The sequence below is a fragment of the Salvelinus fontinalis genome, chromosome 27 (assembly GCF_029448725.1).
Source record: "Salvelinus fontinalis isolate EN_2023a chromosome 27, ASM2944872v1, whole genome shotgun sequence".
Lineage (NCBI taxonomy): Eukaryota > Metazoa > Chordata > Actinopteri > Salmoniformes > Salmonidae > Salvelinus > Salvelinus fontinalis.
The window spans coordinates 42,423,407-42,440,906 of NC_074691.1; the positions used below are offsets into that span (position 1 = coordinate 42,423,407).

The window sequence follows — 17,500 nt, forward strand, 5'->3', positions numbered from 1 at the left end:
TCTCCCTCTATCCCAGGACTAACTGGGTGAAGCAGTATCTTGATGTGGCTCCCTACCTCGTGTTGATATTTAAACAGACATATGGCATTGTAGCTGGAGGACAGAAGAGGACTCATTACTACAATGAGATCAGTGTGTCCATCTCCTGTGGCCTGCTATTGGCCGCGCTGCAGGTCAGATCATTCACACACGGTCATTTAGATTTGAGTCATTTAGGAGACGCTCTTATCCAGAGGAACTTACAGCTAGTGCATTCATCTTATAATCACTAGGTGAGACAACCACACGCACACTCATTCAGATCATTCACCAAGTCACAACCCCCGTGGACCTCTGGGGCGTATTCAGGGACGTGGACCTCTGGGGCGTATTCAGGGACGTGGACCTCTGGGGCGTATTCAGGGACGTGGACCTCTGGGGCGTACTCAGGGACGTGGACCTCTGGGGCGTACTCAGGGACGTGGACTTCTGGGGCGTACTCAGGGACGTGGACCTCTGGTGCGTTTTCAGGGACGTGGACCCCTGGGGCGTACTCAGGGACGTGGACCTCTGGGGCGTACTCAGGGACGTGGACCTCTGGGGCGTACTCAGGGACGTGGACCTCTGGGGCGTACTCAGGGACATGGACCTCTGGGGCGTAATCAGGGACGTGGACCTCTGGTGCGTACTCAGGGACGTGGACCTCTGGAGCGTACTCAGGGACGTGGACCTCTGGGGCGTACTGATATGATTCTCTATTCTATCTGAAGATGGCGCCGACAGACACTGGAGCTCTGCCTCTACCTCCTAAGCAACTTTGCAATATTTTTTTTGTTTTGTGTTATTTCTTATATTATTAGTCTGGAATGTTTTTTGTGTTATAAAATACAACTTTCCCGAATGAGATCCTTTGTTCGTACCCCCAAGGCAACTGAACTTATTCCAGAGGCTGCTCCAAGACGCCGCCGGCGGAGAAGAGGTATTCAGAGTGGACTTCTAGTCCGACTCAGGAGGCGTGCACACCATCCATCGCTTCCGACTATATTACTCGCTAATGTTCAGTCCCTGGACAATAAAGTAGATGAGCTCAGGGCGAGGATCTCATTCCAAAGAGACATCAGGGACTGTAACATACTCTGTTTCACGGAATCATGTCTCTCTCCGGAAATACTGTCCCGATCCATACAGCCAGCTGGGTTCTCAGTACATCGCGCAGACAGGAATAAAGACCTCTCCGGGGAGAAGAAAGGTGGAGGTGTATGTTTCATGATTAACTACTCATGGTGTGATTGTGATAACATACAGGAACTCAAGTTCTTTTGTTCACCTGACCTAGAATACTTCACAAACATATTACCTCCAAAGAGAATTCTCTTCGGTTATAGTCACAACCGTGTACATTCCCCCTCAAGCCGATACCACGACGGCCTTCAAGGAACTACACTGGACTTTGTGCTAACAGGAAACCACATATCCTGAGGCCGTATTTATTGTAGCTGGGGATTTTAAACAAAAACATTTCGGGAGGAAAAAACCGAAGTTCTATGCACACATTGCCTGTTGTACTCGTGCTTCAAAAACTCTCGACCATTGTCACTCTCCCTTTCGGGATGGCTACAAGGACCTCCCCCGCCCTCCCTTCGGCAAATCAGATCACACCTCCCTTCTGCTCTTCCCTTCCTAAAGGCAGAAACTCAAACAGGAAGTACCCATGCTAAGGTCTATTCATTACTGGTCTGACAAATCGGAATCCATGCTTCAAGATTGTTTAGATCACGCGGACTGTGATATGTTCCCGGTGTTGCCTCTGAGAATAACATTGACGCATACACGGACACGGTGACTGAGTTCATCAAGAAGTGTATAGGGGATGTTGTTCCCACTATGACTATTAAAACCTACCCAAACCAAAAACCGTGAAAGCGCGAACCACGACAAGGTCACTGGGAATATGGTTAAACACAAACAGTCCAGTTATGTCCTCCGTAAGTCAATCAAACAGGTAAAACATCAGTACAGAGACAAAGTGGAGTCGCAATTCAACTGCTCAGACATGAGACATATGTGGCAGGGACTCCAGACAATCACAAATTACAAAGGGAAAACCAGCCACGTCGCGGACACTGACGACTTGCTCCCAGACAAGCTAAACACCTTCTTCACCTGCTTTGAGGATAACCCAGTGCTACCGACGTGGCCCTCTACCAAGGACTGTGGGCTCTCCTTCTCCGTGTTCGACGTGAGTAAAACATTTTAACGTGTTAATCCTCGCAAGGCTAATCCTCGCAATCCTCGCAAGCCGCGTCCTCAGAGCATGCGCAGACCAGCTGGCTGGTGTGTTTACGGACATATTCAATCTCTCCCTATCCCAGTCTGTTGTCCCCACTTGCTTCAAGATGTCCACCGTTGTTCCTGTACCCAAGAAAGCAAAGGTAAATGACTATAGCCCTGTAGCTCTCACTTCTGTCATCATGAAGTGCTTTGAGAGACTAGTCAAGGATCATATCACCTTCACCTTACCTGCCACCCTAGACCCACTTCAACCCAACTTCCGCCCCAATAGATCCACAGACGATGCAATCGCCATCGCACTGCACACTGCCTTATTCCATCTGGAGGAATACCTATGTAAGAATGCTGTTCATTGCATTCAACACCATGGTACCCTCCAAGCTCATCATTAAGCTTGGGGCCCTGGGTCTGAACTCTGCCCTGTGCATCTGGGTCCTGGACTTCCTGATGGGCCGCCCCCAGGTGGTGAAGGTAGGAAACAACACCTCCACTAGGCTGATCCTCAACACAGGGGGCCCCACAAGTTTGGGTGCTCAGCCCCCTCTTGTACTCCCTGTTCACCCACGACTGCGTGGCCATGCACGCGCCCAACTCAATCACCAAGTTTTCAGACAACACGACAGTGGTAGGCCTGATTACCAACAATGACGAGTTCTACAGTTTGCACCATTGAGAGCATCCTGTCTGGCTGTATCACCGCCTGGTACGGCAACTGCACCACCTGCAACCACAGGGCTTTCCAGAGGGTGGTGCGGTCTGCCCAATGCATCACCGGGGACAAACTACCTGCCCTCCAGGACACCTACACCACCCAATGTCACGGGAAGGACATAAAGATCATCAAGGACAACAACCACCCGAGCCACTGCCTGATCACCCCGCTATCATCCAGAAGGTGAGCTCAGTACAGGTGCATCAAAGCTGGGACAGAGAGACTGAAAAACAGCTTCTATCTCAAGGCCATCAGACTGTTAAATAGCCATCCCTAGCGTGCCTCCCCCCAGTACCTTGCCCTGAACTCAGTCACTGTCAATAGCCGGCTACCACCCGGTTACTCAACCCTGCACCTTAGAGGCTGCTGCCCTTTATACATAGACATGGAATCACTGGTCACTTTAATAATGTATACACACTGTTTTACTCATTTCATATGTACTGTATATAATGTATTCTAGTCAAGTCCAGTCTATTCAACTATTGCTGTACATCTACTATTCTATTCTATGTATTCTGTAGATATATTCCATCCACATCCCGTCTATAATGTCAATACATCCCATCACATATACAGAGCCTTCGGAAAGTATTCAGACCCCTTGACTTTTTCTACATTTTGTTACGTTACAGCCTTATTCTAAAATGGATTCAATTGTTTTCCCCCTCATCAATCTACACACAATACCCCATAATGACTAAGCAAAAACAGGTTTTTAAAAATGTTTGCTAATTTATACAAAATATTTTTGAAATATCAAATTTACATAAGTATAGACCCTTTACTCAGTACTTTGTTGAAGCACCTTTGGCATCTATTACAGCCTCAAGTTGGGTATGAAGCTACAAGCTTGGCAGACCTGTATTTGGGGAGTTTCTCCCATTCTTCTATGCAGATCCTCTCAAGCTCTGTCAGGTTGGATGGGGAGTGTTGCTGCACAGCTATTTTCAGGTCTCTCCAGAGATGTTAGATTGGGTTCAAGTCCGGGCTCTGGCTGGGCCACTCAAGGACATTCAGAGACTTGTCCCGAAGCCTCTCCTGCGTTGTCTTGGCTGTGTGCTTAGGGTCGTTGTCCTGTTGGAAGGTGAACCTTCGCCCCAGTCTGAGGTTCTGAGCGCTCTTGAGCAGGTTTTTATCAAGGATCTCTCTGTACTTTGCTCTGTTAATCTTTGCCTCGATCCTGACTAGTCTCCCAGTTCCTGCCACTGAAAAACATCCCCACAACATGATGCTGCCACCACCATGCTTCACCGTAGGGATGGTGCCAGGTTTCCTCCAGATGTGACACTTGGCATTCAGGCCAAAGAGTTCGATCTTGGTTTCATCAGACTAGAGAATCTTGTTTCTCATGGTCAGAGTCCTTTAGGTGCCTTTTGACAAACTCCAAGCGGGCTGTCATGTGCCTTTTACTGAAGAGGGGCTTCTGTCTGACCCCTCTACCATAAAGGCCTGATTGGTGGAGTGCTGCATAGATGGTTGTCTTTCTGGAAGGTTCTCCCATCTCCACAGAGGAACTTAGAGCTTTGTCAGAGGGACCATCGATTGCTCAGTTTGGCTGGACGGCAAACTCTAGGAAGAGTCATGGTGGTTCCAAACTTCTTCCATTTAAGAATGATGGAGGACAATGTGTTCTTAGGGACCTTCAATGCTCGACACAATCCTGTCTCGGAGCTCTACGTACAATTCCTTCAACCTCATGGCTTGGTTTTTGCTCTGACATGCACTGTCAACTGTGGGACCTTATATAGACAGGTGTGTGTCTTTCCAAAACATGTCCAATCAATTGAATTTACCACAGATGGACTCCAATCAAGTTGTAGAAACATCTCAAGGATGATCAATGGAAACAGAATGTACCTGAGCTCAATTTCAAGTCTCATAGTAAAGGGTCTGAATACTTATGTAAATAAGGTATTTCTGGCTGGGTCTTTCAGCATGACAATGATCCCAAACACACCGCCCGGGCAACGAAGGAGTGGCTTCGTAAGAAGCATTTCAAGGTCCTGGAGTGGCCTAGCCAGTCTCCAGATCTCAACTCCATAGAAAATCTTTGGAGGGAGTTGAAAGTCCGTGTTGCCCAGCAACAGCCCCAAAACATCACTGCTCTAGAGGAGATCTGCATGGAGGAATGGGCCAAAATGCCAGCAACAGTGTGTGAAAACCTTGTGAAGAATTACAGAAAACGTTTGACCTCTGTCATTGCCAACAAAGGGTATATAACAAAGTATTGAGATAAACTTTTGTTATTGACCAAATTCTTATTTTCCACCATAATTTGCAAATAAATTCATTAAAAATCCTACAATGTGATTTTCTGGATTTTTTTTTCTCATTTTGTCTGTCATAGTTGAAGTGTACCTATGATGAAAATTACAAGCCTCTCTCATCTTTTTAAGTGGGAGAACTTGCACAATTGGTGGCTGACTAAATACTTTTTTGCCCCACTGTATATATATATTTTTTTTATATACTATGGACTACGACAGTCAATGCCACTCAGACATTACTCATCCTAATATTTATATATTTCTTAATTCCATTATTTTAGATTTGTGTGTAATGTTGTGAATTGTTAGATATCACTGCACTGTTGGAGCTAGGAACACAAGCATTTAGCTACACCCACAATAACATCTAAATATTTGATTTGAAATAAAATGTCAAACAAAGACAGAAGGATGTTACATTACAGAACGTTGACGTAGAAATATATTGCGTAGAACAGAAATGATTGTCTGTCAGATAGAACGGGGAATGGTGTCAGCTCTAGCCTACCATAAGAGCATTTCAAAACCCTTAATAAACCTCTGGATATTCTGTTTGATATTCTGACCAAACCCTTGTCTCTCTGTGTTTGACTGACATGCAGTCTGTCCAATCCCCTGTCAGAATGCAGGTCTGGTGACGGTGACGACGACGCCCCTCAACTGCGGCCCCCAGCTCAGGCTGCTCCTCGGTCGGCCAGCCAATGAGAAGCTGCTGATGCTTCTTCCTGTCGGTTACCCCGCCCCCGACGCCACCGTGCCCGACCTCACCCGCAAGCCACTCGACGACATCGTGGTGCACCTGTGACATCATCACTAAGGGCCCGGTCGAGTGACATCCTAGATGTAAGGGTACCTTCTGTCCTCGTCTCTTCCCAGTCATCTGCAATGATTTGTAAAGTAGCAACAGTCATCAAAATGTTTACTATTCTAATAAAATGCAACAATTGAACAATAAATGAAGATACTCCAAACTTTTTGAATTTTTATAATCGATCAGATATCAACTGAATTATAGCACACATAAAACGTTTTACTGGCACGGACAAATAATATTCAGGGATTTTGTTGGAAATTCAGGTATTCAATTTATTGTTAAATTTCACTTTTTTCTTCTTCTTAGAATGCATTTTCTAATGGTATCAGGTATTTGTTTGAAACTTTTTTTGTGTTAAAATAAAGAAAATTGTATGACCTCATTTGCATAAACACATGGGGTGTGTTTGCATATATTAATAAATTAACATAAAGGGGTGGAACAAGGCTGCAGCCACCCAACCAGTGCTCTGTCTAGGCCTACTTGCACTCACCTGTGCTGTGTAGACTGCCTCAGTAATTACTGTTGTCACGTTCTAATTCAACATGCATGTCAATAGCAGAGGTGCATTCAGTTCGCATTAAAATTTGCTACGTTGCGGAACGATACATTTCTCCAAAACGTTCTTGTATGTTCTTTGAACAGACTTTGAGGTACATTTGGTGGGTGTGGCTTGACGCAATGAGTGACGTATTTAAAGAACAGTGGCCATGCTGACAGCGTTCCAACACAAAACCCCTCCCCGTTTTTCAACTGTTTTTTCAGTGCAGCATCTTTTCGGTTCAATTGAACGTTCTAGAACATATAAATGTACTGAACGCAGCCCTGGATACCGTCAGATTAAAAACGAACGGGTTTAGATTACACCTCTACGGGTTTAGATTACACCTCTACGGGTTTAGATTACACCTCTACGGGTTTAGATTACACCTCTACGGGTTTAGATTACACCTCTACGGGTTTAGATTACACCTCTACGGGTTTAGATTACACCTCTACGGGTTTAGATTACACCTCTACGGGTTTAGATTACACCTCTACGGGTTTAGATTACACCTCTACAGTGTCCTCCACTAATATTGGCACCCTTGGTAAATATGAGCAAAACGGGCTGTGAATTTTTTATTTATTTGCTGTTTATCCTCTTGGTCTTTCATTCAAAATGTTCACAAAAAAAATTGCCCATTGGGGGTACTCCACAATATTTTTTGAGCTCATATTCTATAAGAGGTTCAGGAACTCAGTAGAATATTTGACGTGAAGGTACTCTGTTCTGGTGAGCTCCTCCCAAATCAAGCACTGTTCACGACTATACATTTGTTTTGATCACGCTACACATATATTTTGGGATTCCTCAAAGCCATTTGCCTGTGTGGAGTGGAGAAGAAACATCTCATTTCTCGCAATAGCATTTCCGTCTACTTTCCTTCTCCTCGCCGCCTCTCCTCAATTACCATTTCATCCTTATCCATAAGCAGTCGAGGAGAGGACGGAGGAGAGGAGGCGAGGAAAGGAGGGAGGAGAGGGGGAGAGGAGAGGATGGAGGAGAGGATGTGAGGAGAGAACAGAGGAGAGGAAGGAGGAGAGGAGGGAGGAGAGAACAGAGGAGAGGAGGGAGGAGAGGATGGAGGAGAGGAGGGAGGAGAGGGGGCGAGGAGAGGATGGAGGAGAGGATGCGAGGAGAGAACAGAGGAGAGGAGGGAGGAGAGGAGTCGAGGAGAGAACGGAGGAGAGGAGGGAGGAGAGGACGGAGGAGAGGACAGAATAGAGGAGGGAGGAGAGGAGAGGAGAAGGAGGAAGAGAGGACAGAGGAGATGAGGGAGGAGAGGACGAGGAGGAGAGGACGGAGGAAAGGAGAGGACGGAGGAGAGGACAGAGGAGGGAGGAGAGGAGAGGAGGAGAGAAGAGGATGCGAGGAGAGGATGGAGGAGAGGATGGAGGAGAGGAGGTTCTCCCATTATACGTAGAGGGAAATAACATTGGTTACATCCCAATCATTGGCCACGCTTCCTCCCATAGTGAGCACTTGTTCACTTCCCTTCACTGATTTGAAACTAAATGACTGGTATAAGAAATATGGTGGAAACTTCCTCTTGAATGTAACCCAGTGGTTCCAAACCTTTTTTGGTTACTGTACCACCAACTACATTGGGCTCTGCCCGAAGTACCCCTGAAGTACTTTCTCATGTACACTTAAGGCCGTTCCATTCTGCCAGACACATTCTGTTAAAGGTCCCCAAAGCACACACATCCCTGGGTCGCTCCTCTTTTCAGTTCGCTGCAGCTAGCGACTGGAACGAGCTGCAACAAACACTCAAACTGGACAGTTTTATCTCAATCTCAATCATGGACACTCTTACTGACAGTAGTGGCTGTATTGTTGTCTCTACCTTCTTGCCCTTTGTGCTGTTGTCTGTGCCCAATAATGTTTGTACCATGTTTTGTGCTGCTACCATGTTGTGTTTCTACCATGCTGTGTTATCATGTGTTGCTGCCTTGCTATGTTGTGGTCTTTAGGTCTCTCTTTATGAAGTGTTGTGTTGTCTCTCTTGTCGTGATGTGTGTTTTGTCCTATATTTATATTTTATCTACTTTTAATAACCAGCCCCCGCCAAGGGCCTTCTGGTAGGCCATCATTTTAAATAATAATTTGTTCTTAACGGACTTGCCTAGTTAAATAAAGGTTAAATGAAAATAAAAATGCCAGTAAGCCTATGGCCTTAAATATCTTAAGACGTCCGCATTCTTCCCATCCGAAACAGTTCATGCATATATTATAACTACATTTTGTACCCCCTGTGGATAGGCCAAGTTACCCCCTAATACCCCACTAGTACCCTGGGTTGAGAACCACAGGTCTACCCTATGCCTCCACAAATCCAATGCTTTTAGAAGTAGTAAACTCAACTTAAACCCGAATCAATTTGAAAGATTATCAAAGTAAAATTGTAAAGAGCATCTCATTTCATATTGTAATACAATGACGTTTCTAATTCTTGAATGCCTGAATATTAAATTGGTCACTTTGATGAACATGATCATTTGAATTAGAAGACAACGTATGAGAACCATTTAAAACGTCTGAAAATAAACATATATATATATATATAGATATATATATATAGATATATATATATATATATTGTTCCTGATTTTACATTTGATCTAAGTCATTAGATTTGATGGGTTTATTATAGACAGTATTGCCTATTATAAAGTGCGTTTCAGTACAGCGCGAACCTAACGTAGCAGACGTAAGAGAAACACGTTTTTTTTTCTAGAAGGTATACAGCTTTTGTCAAAAGGGACTTTTCGTAGCAGGTTTAGAAGTTACGCAACAGGTTAGGAAAGGGGTTAGGGAAAATTTACAAAAAAAAATCTACTTTTGACTTAAACTTTTGACAAAAGCTGTATCCCATCTAGCTTAGTAGCCAAGTACAGTTCCAAGGCTGTAAGTAATATCCAATACTAACCACTAGGTGGAAACATAACAATAGGGACAAGTTTCCGGTTACACAGACGAAGAAGAAGAAGAACGGAAGCAGAAACTAACCCACTGCGCAGGCGTAAACCACGTACCCGATCTCTCGCAGCATCGCGCTGTTTTGGCCCTATGTTAGCTGGTGCCTGATCAGTGGTGTGTGTCAAGTCATACATACTGGGCTTGATTGGGAAGGCATAGCGGTGGAGAAGAAGGGGGACCCTAGACGCCCCGCGACGAAATGGCCGGGCAACAGTTTCAGTACGATGACAGCGGCAACACATTTTTCTACTTCCTAACGTCCTTCGTTGGACTCATCGTCATCCCAGCCACATATTACCTCTGGCCCCGAGATCAGAATGCGGGTAAGGCCCCGATGTATACGACAAGATAGCATCGCCTAGCTAGCATGCTAAAGTTGGTTAGTTGGCTAAGTATGCTGTGTGTGTGATGGGTGAAGTTAGCTAGCCTGCTAACTAACAAATTCGATTAGCCAGTTCTGAGACGGACCACCACTAGCTACAGAGTTTTTCTTGCCAGCCAACTCTGTTGCTAGCTAGCTACATTCGCATGTTGTAGTTACCTAACGTTAACTGCTAAATGACTTAAATGTAACTAGCTGGCTGGCTGAAATACACAGAACAACAAGTAGTTAACTGACGTTACCAACTCTGCATTGTTAGGGGTGCTATGAAGCGTCATGCCCAATCTCGCTGCGTTCGTGTTTACATAACTAAGAAGCTAGCTACGAGCTAGCTAACTTTTTATTTTTTATTTGATACTGTATCAGTCTGATAACATCAGTGCCAATAACACATAACTAGCTAGTATTTCTCGTTCAGCTTAAAGTTTGGCTGGTGACTTAGCCAGCTAGCTGCGTCAGTTTGCTATATAACAAATGGTCCCGTCTAGCTAACTTTAGCTAGCTAGTTAACGGGTTACTCTGAATTTTACGTGGTCTTGCAAAATACTCTTTGCGACGTTCGTTACGTATGCTGCTGTTGACGTTAGCCAACGTTCGTGGGTGGTGCTAGCTAACCAGCTAACTAACTTGTATTTATTTAGTCACTTGGTTGATAACTAAGTAAAGCATTGGAAGGTTTTTGATATGGCTGTGAGGTTGAATTCATACAGGGGGGGTAAATAAACACGTTTACCCTAGTATTGTAGCTATATCGTCACAGCTGTATGTTATGCTAACGTTACCCGTGAAGTAACGTTAGCGGACTCAACTTCACTTCACGGTGAATGAAGTTTCTGATGTATTTCATCAACGGTGTGGATCCGAGACCGGGCTTTGTGGAGTCTTGCTCCTACTAAGGTCAATACATAAAATATGAAACGTCCACCTTGTACCTATGTTTGTCCTCTGTAGTTGCTTGCCATTCTTTGTCTGCTGAAATTAATACTTTTTTCAATAACCGGTAATCAAATAGTACCCCCAAATGTTTTCTTGTTGAGATTCAATTGGCATATGCACATTAGCGCCGAGTTGGCATCTTAGAGCAACAGCAATGAGGAAACAGTCGGTGGTGGTATTTGAATAACGTTTATTTAAAAAAGTATGGGTTTTTAGAAAACAAAGAATTGCATTCAACTACAGGGGACAAACATGGGTATAAGGTGTGCGTTTCATAATTTAAAGAAAATGAAGTAATGACCTTGGGCGATGTAGTTGGACCTAGATTCCACAAAGCCTGGTCTCAGCTCCACGCGATTGGTGACGTTCATTATGAACTTCCTTCTCCGGTGAATTTAGTCTGCCACCCAGGAAACAGTGTATCCCCCCCCTGTATCCATTTGACAACGTGGAAATCGTATCAGATTATATGAATCGATGGCTACACCTAATGTCAGAATTGAAAATACCAGTGCAACATACAGACTGAGACTCCATGTACATCTAGCTAGATGACCTGTATGTTTTTGCAAAGAAGACATCCACATGTTGTTGAAAAGTCTACTACTAGCAGACTAGCCTAGGCAGCAGGGGCATAGGCCTAGGTGGACACAGGCCCACCAACTGGGGAGCCAGGTCCTGCCAGGCCCACCCAATCAGATTGAGCAAAACAAATAATTTATTATTATTAATACTATTATTACAAATGTTGGCCCATCCAAATCTCTGCAGGCCCTCCCACTAATGAATTTCTGGCTATGTCCTTGCTAGGTGGCCAATATAGTACAGTAGTTAAGCTCCCAAAATAAACCATATTGCTGGATTTTATATAGAAGCGTGTAGGGCTGACCCCATTTAGTTGACTGGTCGATAGGTTGTTGGTCGATCGGGATTTCTTTAGTAAAAAAAGAAAAGATGGTGTACAAGACACAAAGCTTGGTCTCCTGAGTGGACTGATCCATTGTGGAGGCCGTGGGGATGGCACAGGCCGCCACTAAGACATATGCTACTGCTCCTGAGTGGACTGATCCATTGTGGAGGCCGTGGGGACGGCACAGGCCGCCACTAAGACATGTGCTACTGCTCCTGAGTGGACTGATCCATTGTGGAGGCCGTGGGGATGGAACAGTCCATCACTAAGACATGTGCTACTGCTCCTGAGTGGACTGATCCATTGTGGAGGCCGTGGGGACGGCACAGGCCGCCACTAAGACATGTGCTACTGATATTGTATATGATTAAGGACAATGGTGCAACACTAATAAAAAAAATATATAATAATATATACTTTTATAACAAATGCTTTTTCTCCTGTGTTCGCTGTCTACAGTTCTGAAACATCAGTCCCACTGTTGAATTGGTACCTTTTCCCAGACCGTGTTGCTATGTGCATAATAGCAGAGTTAACCAGTATATTGGTGTTGAGAACAATGTGGCGGAAGCAGCAGCAGAGTTAGGAGATGAGAAAACAGCTGTTGCCTTAATTGTCAGGCGAGAAGAAACTCCCAACTTTAATTAGGTTTATAATCAATAGCTTAACTGTTAAATGTGCCTGGTTCTATAAACCATCCATATATATCTACAGAAATAAGACAGATCCTGTTGCCTGTTTGAGTGTTTGTTTAATAGCCTAATAATTCCATGAGCTCCAAGCCTTACGCAACAACAAAATGTCGGATAAACAATTTAACAAATTTTGCTTTTTTTAATAGTGATATGACATTTTTGGCCGATATCGTGATATTGTAAACACATCGTTCGTGGCCGGTGTTCGCTTGTTTGCAGACTTCTTTTGTACCGTTTTGACAGTGTTACTGGATCTTTCTTGACACGCAAAGACCCAAACGGTGTTCCATAGTATGTGGTGAAGCTAATAGCAGTGACGCTATTACCGCGTAACTCCGGTAGGGCAACATCTGAAAAATAGCTCACTTGGTAACGTTAGTGTGTACCGGTGCTCGACCAGTCGATTAAAGCCAACATCACCCACGACAGAGAACGGTTGATTGTCAAGGGTAATGAATTCCATTATCTTGGCGTTAATGAATTTCACCTTTGAGTTGTCTTGCTGAAATGTTCTTACTAAGTCAAATGACTGCTCGACTTGTTGACCGCTCGATCCACGCAGAAGACGTTGTGGGCTAGTTTGGGAATGCTGTGTTGCACGTGTAGCGTGAGATTTTACATGGCGTCATTACATCAGGTTCCTACGTTATGTAGGTATACATGGTAGTTTTGACATCGCCGTTAAACTAAACTAGACATCGGGTCATTAAACTAAATTTTGGCATTTTTTGCTAAATCGTCCGATTCCAATATGTTCACCGATATATCGTGCATTCCTAATTTAAAAAAAATATTTACTATACTGTTCTAAAAGTTTTATTAGAACTTGTAATTTTTTACTTGTAATTTATGTAGTGTTTAAATTGTTCCAAAATATTATATTAATAATAACCATCCTTTTTCTTAATCTCCATCTTGTTATTATTATGATAATTTAAAGTATTGTCATTATCTTTAGTAGGTTTAGTATAGCAGCCTTGTCTAAGCACCACTGAGTTGTAGGCCTAACAGTGCATTCTGGTTAGTCTTTATACCGTAACTTACTTAGGACTATATTGCAATACTTAGTGTAATATAAACTACTGTATCAATCCACTTATTTGTTCATGTAATCACACGGCATATGAGTCATTCATGATTTGAAATGCAGTCAAGCATTTTAGTTATAAAATAACAAAGCGACCCGTTGAATAATTATCGTATACAATAACAAACGGTTCCGTTTCATCAATTTCATAAACAAATCCGACTTTTTATTTATTTATTAGTCTTGGCTGTTATAAAGTCTTTACAACAAAATAAAAAAATGTACCTGTTACAACACACTCTGGTACGCTTTCCATTTATTTAGTGTTTACGCTGTGCCAAACAGTCCGATAGTGATAGCGTAATCTAACAGCATCTGTTTACATACAATGTGCACACGTCACTTCCTCCTTCATCTCCAGTATATTAGATAGGACGTCTTTGTCAATAACAATTTGTTCTTAACTGACTTAAAGGTTAAATCATTTTTTAATATATATATTTAAAAAAAAATATTAGTCACCTAGTCCAATTTTTTTTCCCACACATCTGCTTTACCCTTTACCTCGCGTGAGAAACCAAAGATTCCCGGTTCGAGTTTATTTGTCACATCATCTACGTCCATTTAGTTCTCACGTGTTTTTCGGAGTTTGTTTATAACCAATTTATTGACGTGAATGTGTTATAGGTCGGACCCTATTGGTCACGTGCATGCGACGCATACGTGTGTCACGTAAAGAGAGCAAGCGTTGAGGGAACAGGGAATGTTTTTTCCTAAACAAATGAGGGATTTTGTTAAATGAACTTTTCAGTCAGAAATGGGGGAGGGGTGGTTGTCGGCTTTCTCTGGGGGAGGGGGGAGGCTGTTGGCTTTCTCTGGGGGAGGGGGGGTGGTTATTTTACTCTAAACACTTCTATGAACACACATCCACATGTGTGTGACTCCCTGTCTAACGTGTGTGTGACCCCAGAACAGCTGCGTCTGAAGAGCCTTCGGAAGGTCCATGGACGGTGTCTGTGGTACCGTCTCCGCTTGATGAAGTCACAGCAGAGCATCATACCCACACTAAAGTGAGTCACTTCTCTAATGAACCAGAAACTAGTTGTCTCTCTTTCTTTCTGTGTTTCTCTCGCTCTCTGTGTGTGTCTCTCTCGCTTTTCTCGCTCTCTCTCTCTGTCTCTCGCGCTCTCTCTCTTTCTGTGTGTGTCTTGCTCTGTGTGTCGCTCGCTCTCTCGCTCTGTGTGTCGCTCGCTCTCTCGCTCTGTGTGTCGCTCGCTCTGTGTGTCGCTCTTTCTCTGTCTTTCTCTCTCTCTGTGTCTCTCTTTCTCTCTCTCTCTCTCTGTGTGTGTCTCGCTCTCTTGCTCTCTCTCTCTTTCTGTGTCTCTCTCTCTCTGACTCTCTCTGTGTGTGTGTGATAACCTGTTGTTTGTGTGTATAGGAAAGCAGGCCTATTGTTTGGCTGGGCTGTATTTCTGCTGCTGGCCTACAAAGTGTCCAAGCTGGACCGAGAGTACCAGGAGTACAACCCTTATGAAGTCCTCGGCCTGGACCAGGTAATACACACACTACTTGACCAAATAATGTTGACACAGCCTCCACTCTTCTGGGAAGGCTTTCCACTAGATGTTGGAACATTGCTGCTATATCAGCCTCCACTCTTCTGGGAAGGCTTTCCACAAGATGTTGGAACATTGCTGCTATAACAGCCTCCACTCTTCTGGGAAGGCTTTCCACTAGATGTTGGAACATTGCTGCTATAACAGCCTCCACTCTTCTGGGAAGGCTTTCCACTAGATGTTGGAACATTACTGCTATAACAGCCTCCACTCTTCAGGGAAGGCTTTCCACTAGATGTTGGAACATTGCTGCTATAACAGCCTCCACTCTTCTGGGAAGGCTTTCCACTAGATGTTGGAACATTGCTGCTATAACAGCCTCCCTCTTCTGGGAAGGCTTTCCACTAGATGTTGGAACATTGCTGCTATAACAGCCTCCACTCTTCTGGGAAGGCTTTCCACTAGATGTTGGAACATTGCTGCTATAACAGCCTCCACTCTTCTGGGAAGGCTTTCCACTAGATGTTGGAACATTGCTGCTATAACAGCCTCCACTCTTCTGGGAAGGCTTTCCACTAGATGTTGGAACATTGCTGCTATAACAGCCTCCACTCTTCTGGGAAGGCTTTCCACTAGATGTTGGAACATTGCTGCTATAACAGCCTCCACTCTTCTGGGAAGGCTTTCATTTAAGTCATTTAGCAGACGCTCTTATCCAGAGCGACTTACAAATTGGTGCATTCACCTTATGACATCCAGTGGAACAGCCACTTTACAATAGTGCATCTAGATCTTTTAAGGGGGGGGGGGGGGCAGAAGGATTGCTTTATCCTATCCTAGGTATTCCTTGAAGAGGTGGGGTTTCAGGTGTCTCCGGAAGGTGGCGATTGACTCCGCTGTCCTGGCGTCGTGAGGGAGTTTGTTCCACCATTGGGGTGCCAGAGCAGCGAACAGTTTTGACTGGGCTGAGCGGGAACTGTACTTCCTCAGTGGTAGGGAGGCGAGCAGGCCAGAGGTGGATGAACGCAGTGCCCTTGTTTGGGTGTAGGGCCTGATCAGAGCCTGAAGGTACTGAGGTGCCGTTCCCCTCACAGCTCCGTAGGCAAGCACCATGGTCTTGTAGCGGATGCGAGCTTCAACTGGAAGCCAGTGGAGAGAGCGGAGGAGCGGGGTGACGTGAGAGAACTTGGGAAGGTTGAACACCAGACGGGCTGCGGCGTTCTGGATGAGTTGTAGGGGTTTAATGGCACAGGCAGGGAGCCCAGCCAACAGCGAGTTGCAGTAATCCAGACGGGAGATGACAAGTGCCTGGATTAGGACCTGCGCCGCTTCCTGTGTGAGGCAGGGTCGTACTCTGCGGATGTTGTAGAGCATGAACCTACAGGAACGGGCCACCGCCTTGATGTTGGTGGAGAACGACAGGGTGTTGTCCAGGATCACGCCAAGGTTCTTAGCGCTCTGGGAGGAGGACACAATGGAGTTGTCAACCGTGATGGCGAGATCATGGAACGGACAGTCCTTCCCCGGGAGGAAGAGCAGCTCCGTCTTGCCGAGGTTCAGCTTGAGGTGGTGATCCGTCATCCACACTGATATGTCTGCCAGACATGCAGAGATGCGATTCGCCACCTGGTTATCAGAAGGGGGAAAGGAGAAGATTAATTGTGTGTCGTCTGCATAGCAATGATAGGAGAGACCATGTGAGGTTATGACAGAGCCAAGTGACTTGGTGTATAGCGAGAATAGGAGAGGGCCTAGAACAGAGCCCTGGGGGACACCAGTGGTGAGAGCGCGTGGTGAGGAGACAGATTCTCGCCACGCCACCTGGTAGGAGCGACCTGTCAGGTAGGACGCAATCCAAGCGTGGGCCGCGCCGGAGATGCCCAACTCGGAGAGGGTGGAGAGGAGGATCTGATGGTTCACAGTATCGAAGGCAGCCGATAGGTCTAGAAGGATGAGAGCAGAGGAGAGAGAGTTAGCTTTAGCAGTGCGGAGCGCCTCCGTGATACAGAGAAGAGCAGTCTCAGTTGAATGACTAGTCTTGAAACCTGACTGATTTGGATCAAGAAGGTCATTCTGAGAGAGATAGCAGGAGAGCTGGCCAAGGACGGCACGTTCAAGAGTTTTGGAGAGAAACACTACGCTTTCCACTAGATGTTGGGACATTGCTGCGGGGACTTGCTTCCATTCAGCCACAAGAGCATTAGTGAGGTCGGGAACTGATGTTGGGCGATTAGACCTGGCTCACAGTCGCCGTTCCAATTCATCCCAAAGGTGTTCGATGGGGTTGAGGTCAGGACTTTTTTTTTGCAGGCCAATCAAGTTCTTCCACACCGATCTCAACAAACCATTTCTGTATGGACCTCGTTTTGTCCACGGGGGGGGGGGGATTTTCATGCTGAAACAG

The 17,500-nt window shown here is 45.1% G+C and overlaps 2 protein-coding genes across 3 annotated transcripts in view; both read left to right on the forward strand.

Annotated features, from left to right (window-relative positions):
- iyd (iodotyrosine deiodinase) overlaps positions 1–6,224 on the forward strand; it is a 26,445-nt gene extending 20,221 nt beyond the window's left edge. The window contains exons 4-5 of the mRNA XM_055885802.1: positions 17–173; positions 5,876–6,224. Coding sequence (XP_055741777.1) covers positions 17–173; positions 5,876–6,058 — 340 coding nt within the window. The 3' untranslated portion in view covers positions 6,059–6,224. The remainder of the gene's footprint in view (positions 1–16; positions 174–5,875) is intronic.
- Positions 6,225–9,613: 3,389 nt separating this feature from the next.
- sec63 (SEC63 homolog, protein translocation regulator) overlaps positions 9,614–17,500 on the forward strand; it is a 51,019-nt gene continuing 43,132 nt past the window's right edge. For both annotated transcript variants that reach the window (XM_055885803.1, XM_055885806.1), the window contains exons 1-3: positions 9,614–9,913; positions 14,511–14,610; positions 14,979–15,093. In XM_055885803.1, the coding sequence (XP_055741778.1) occupies positions 9,790–9,913; positions 14,511–14,610; positions 14,979–15,093 (339 nt within the window). In that variant the 5' untranslated portion in view covers positions 9,614–9,789. The remainder of the gene's footprint in view (positions 9,914–14,510; positions 14,611–14,978; positions 15,094–17,500) is intronic.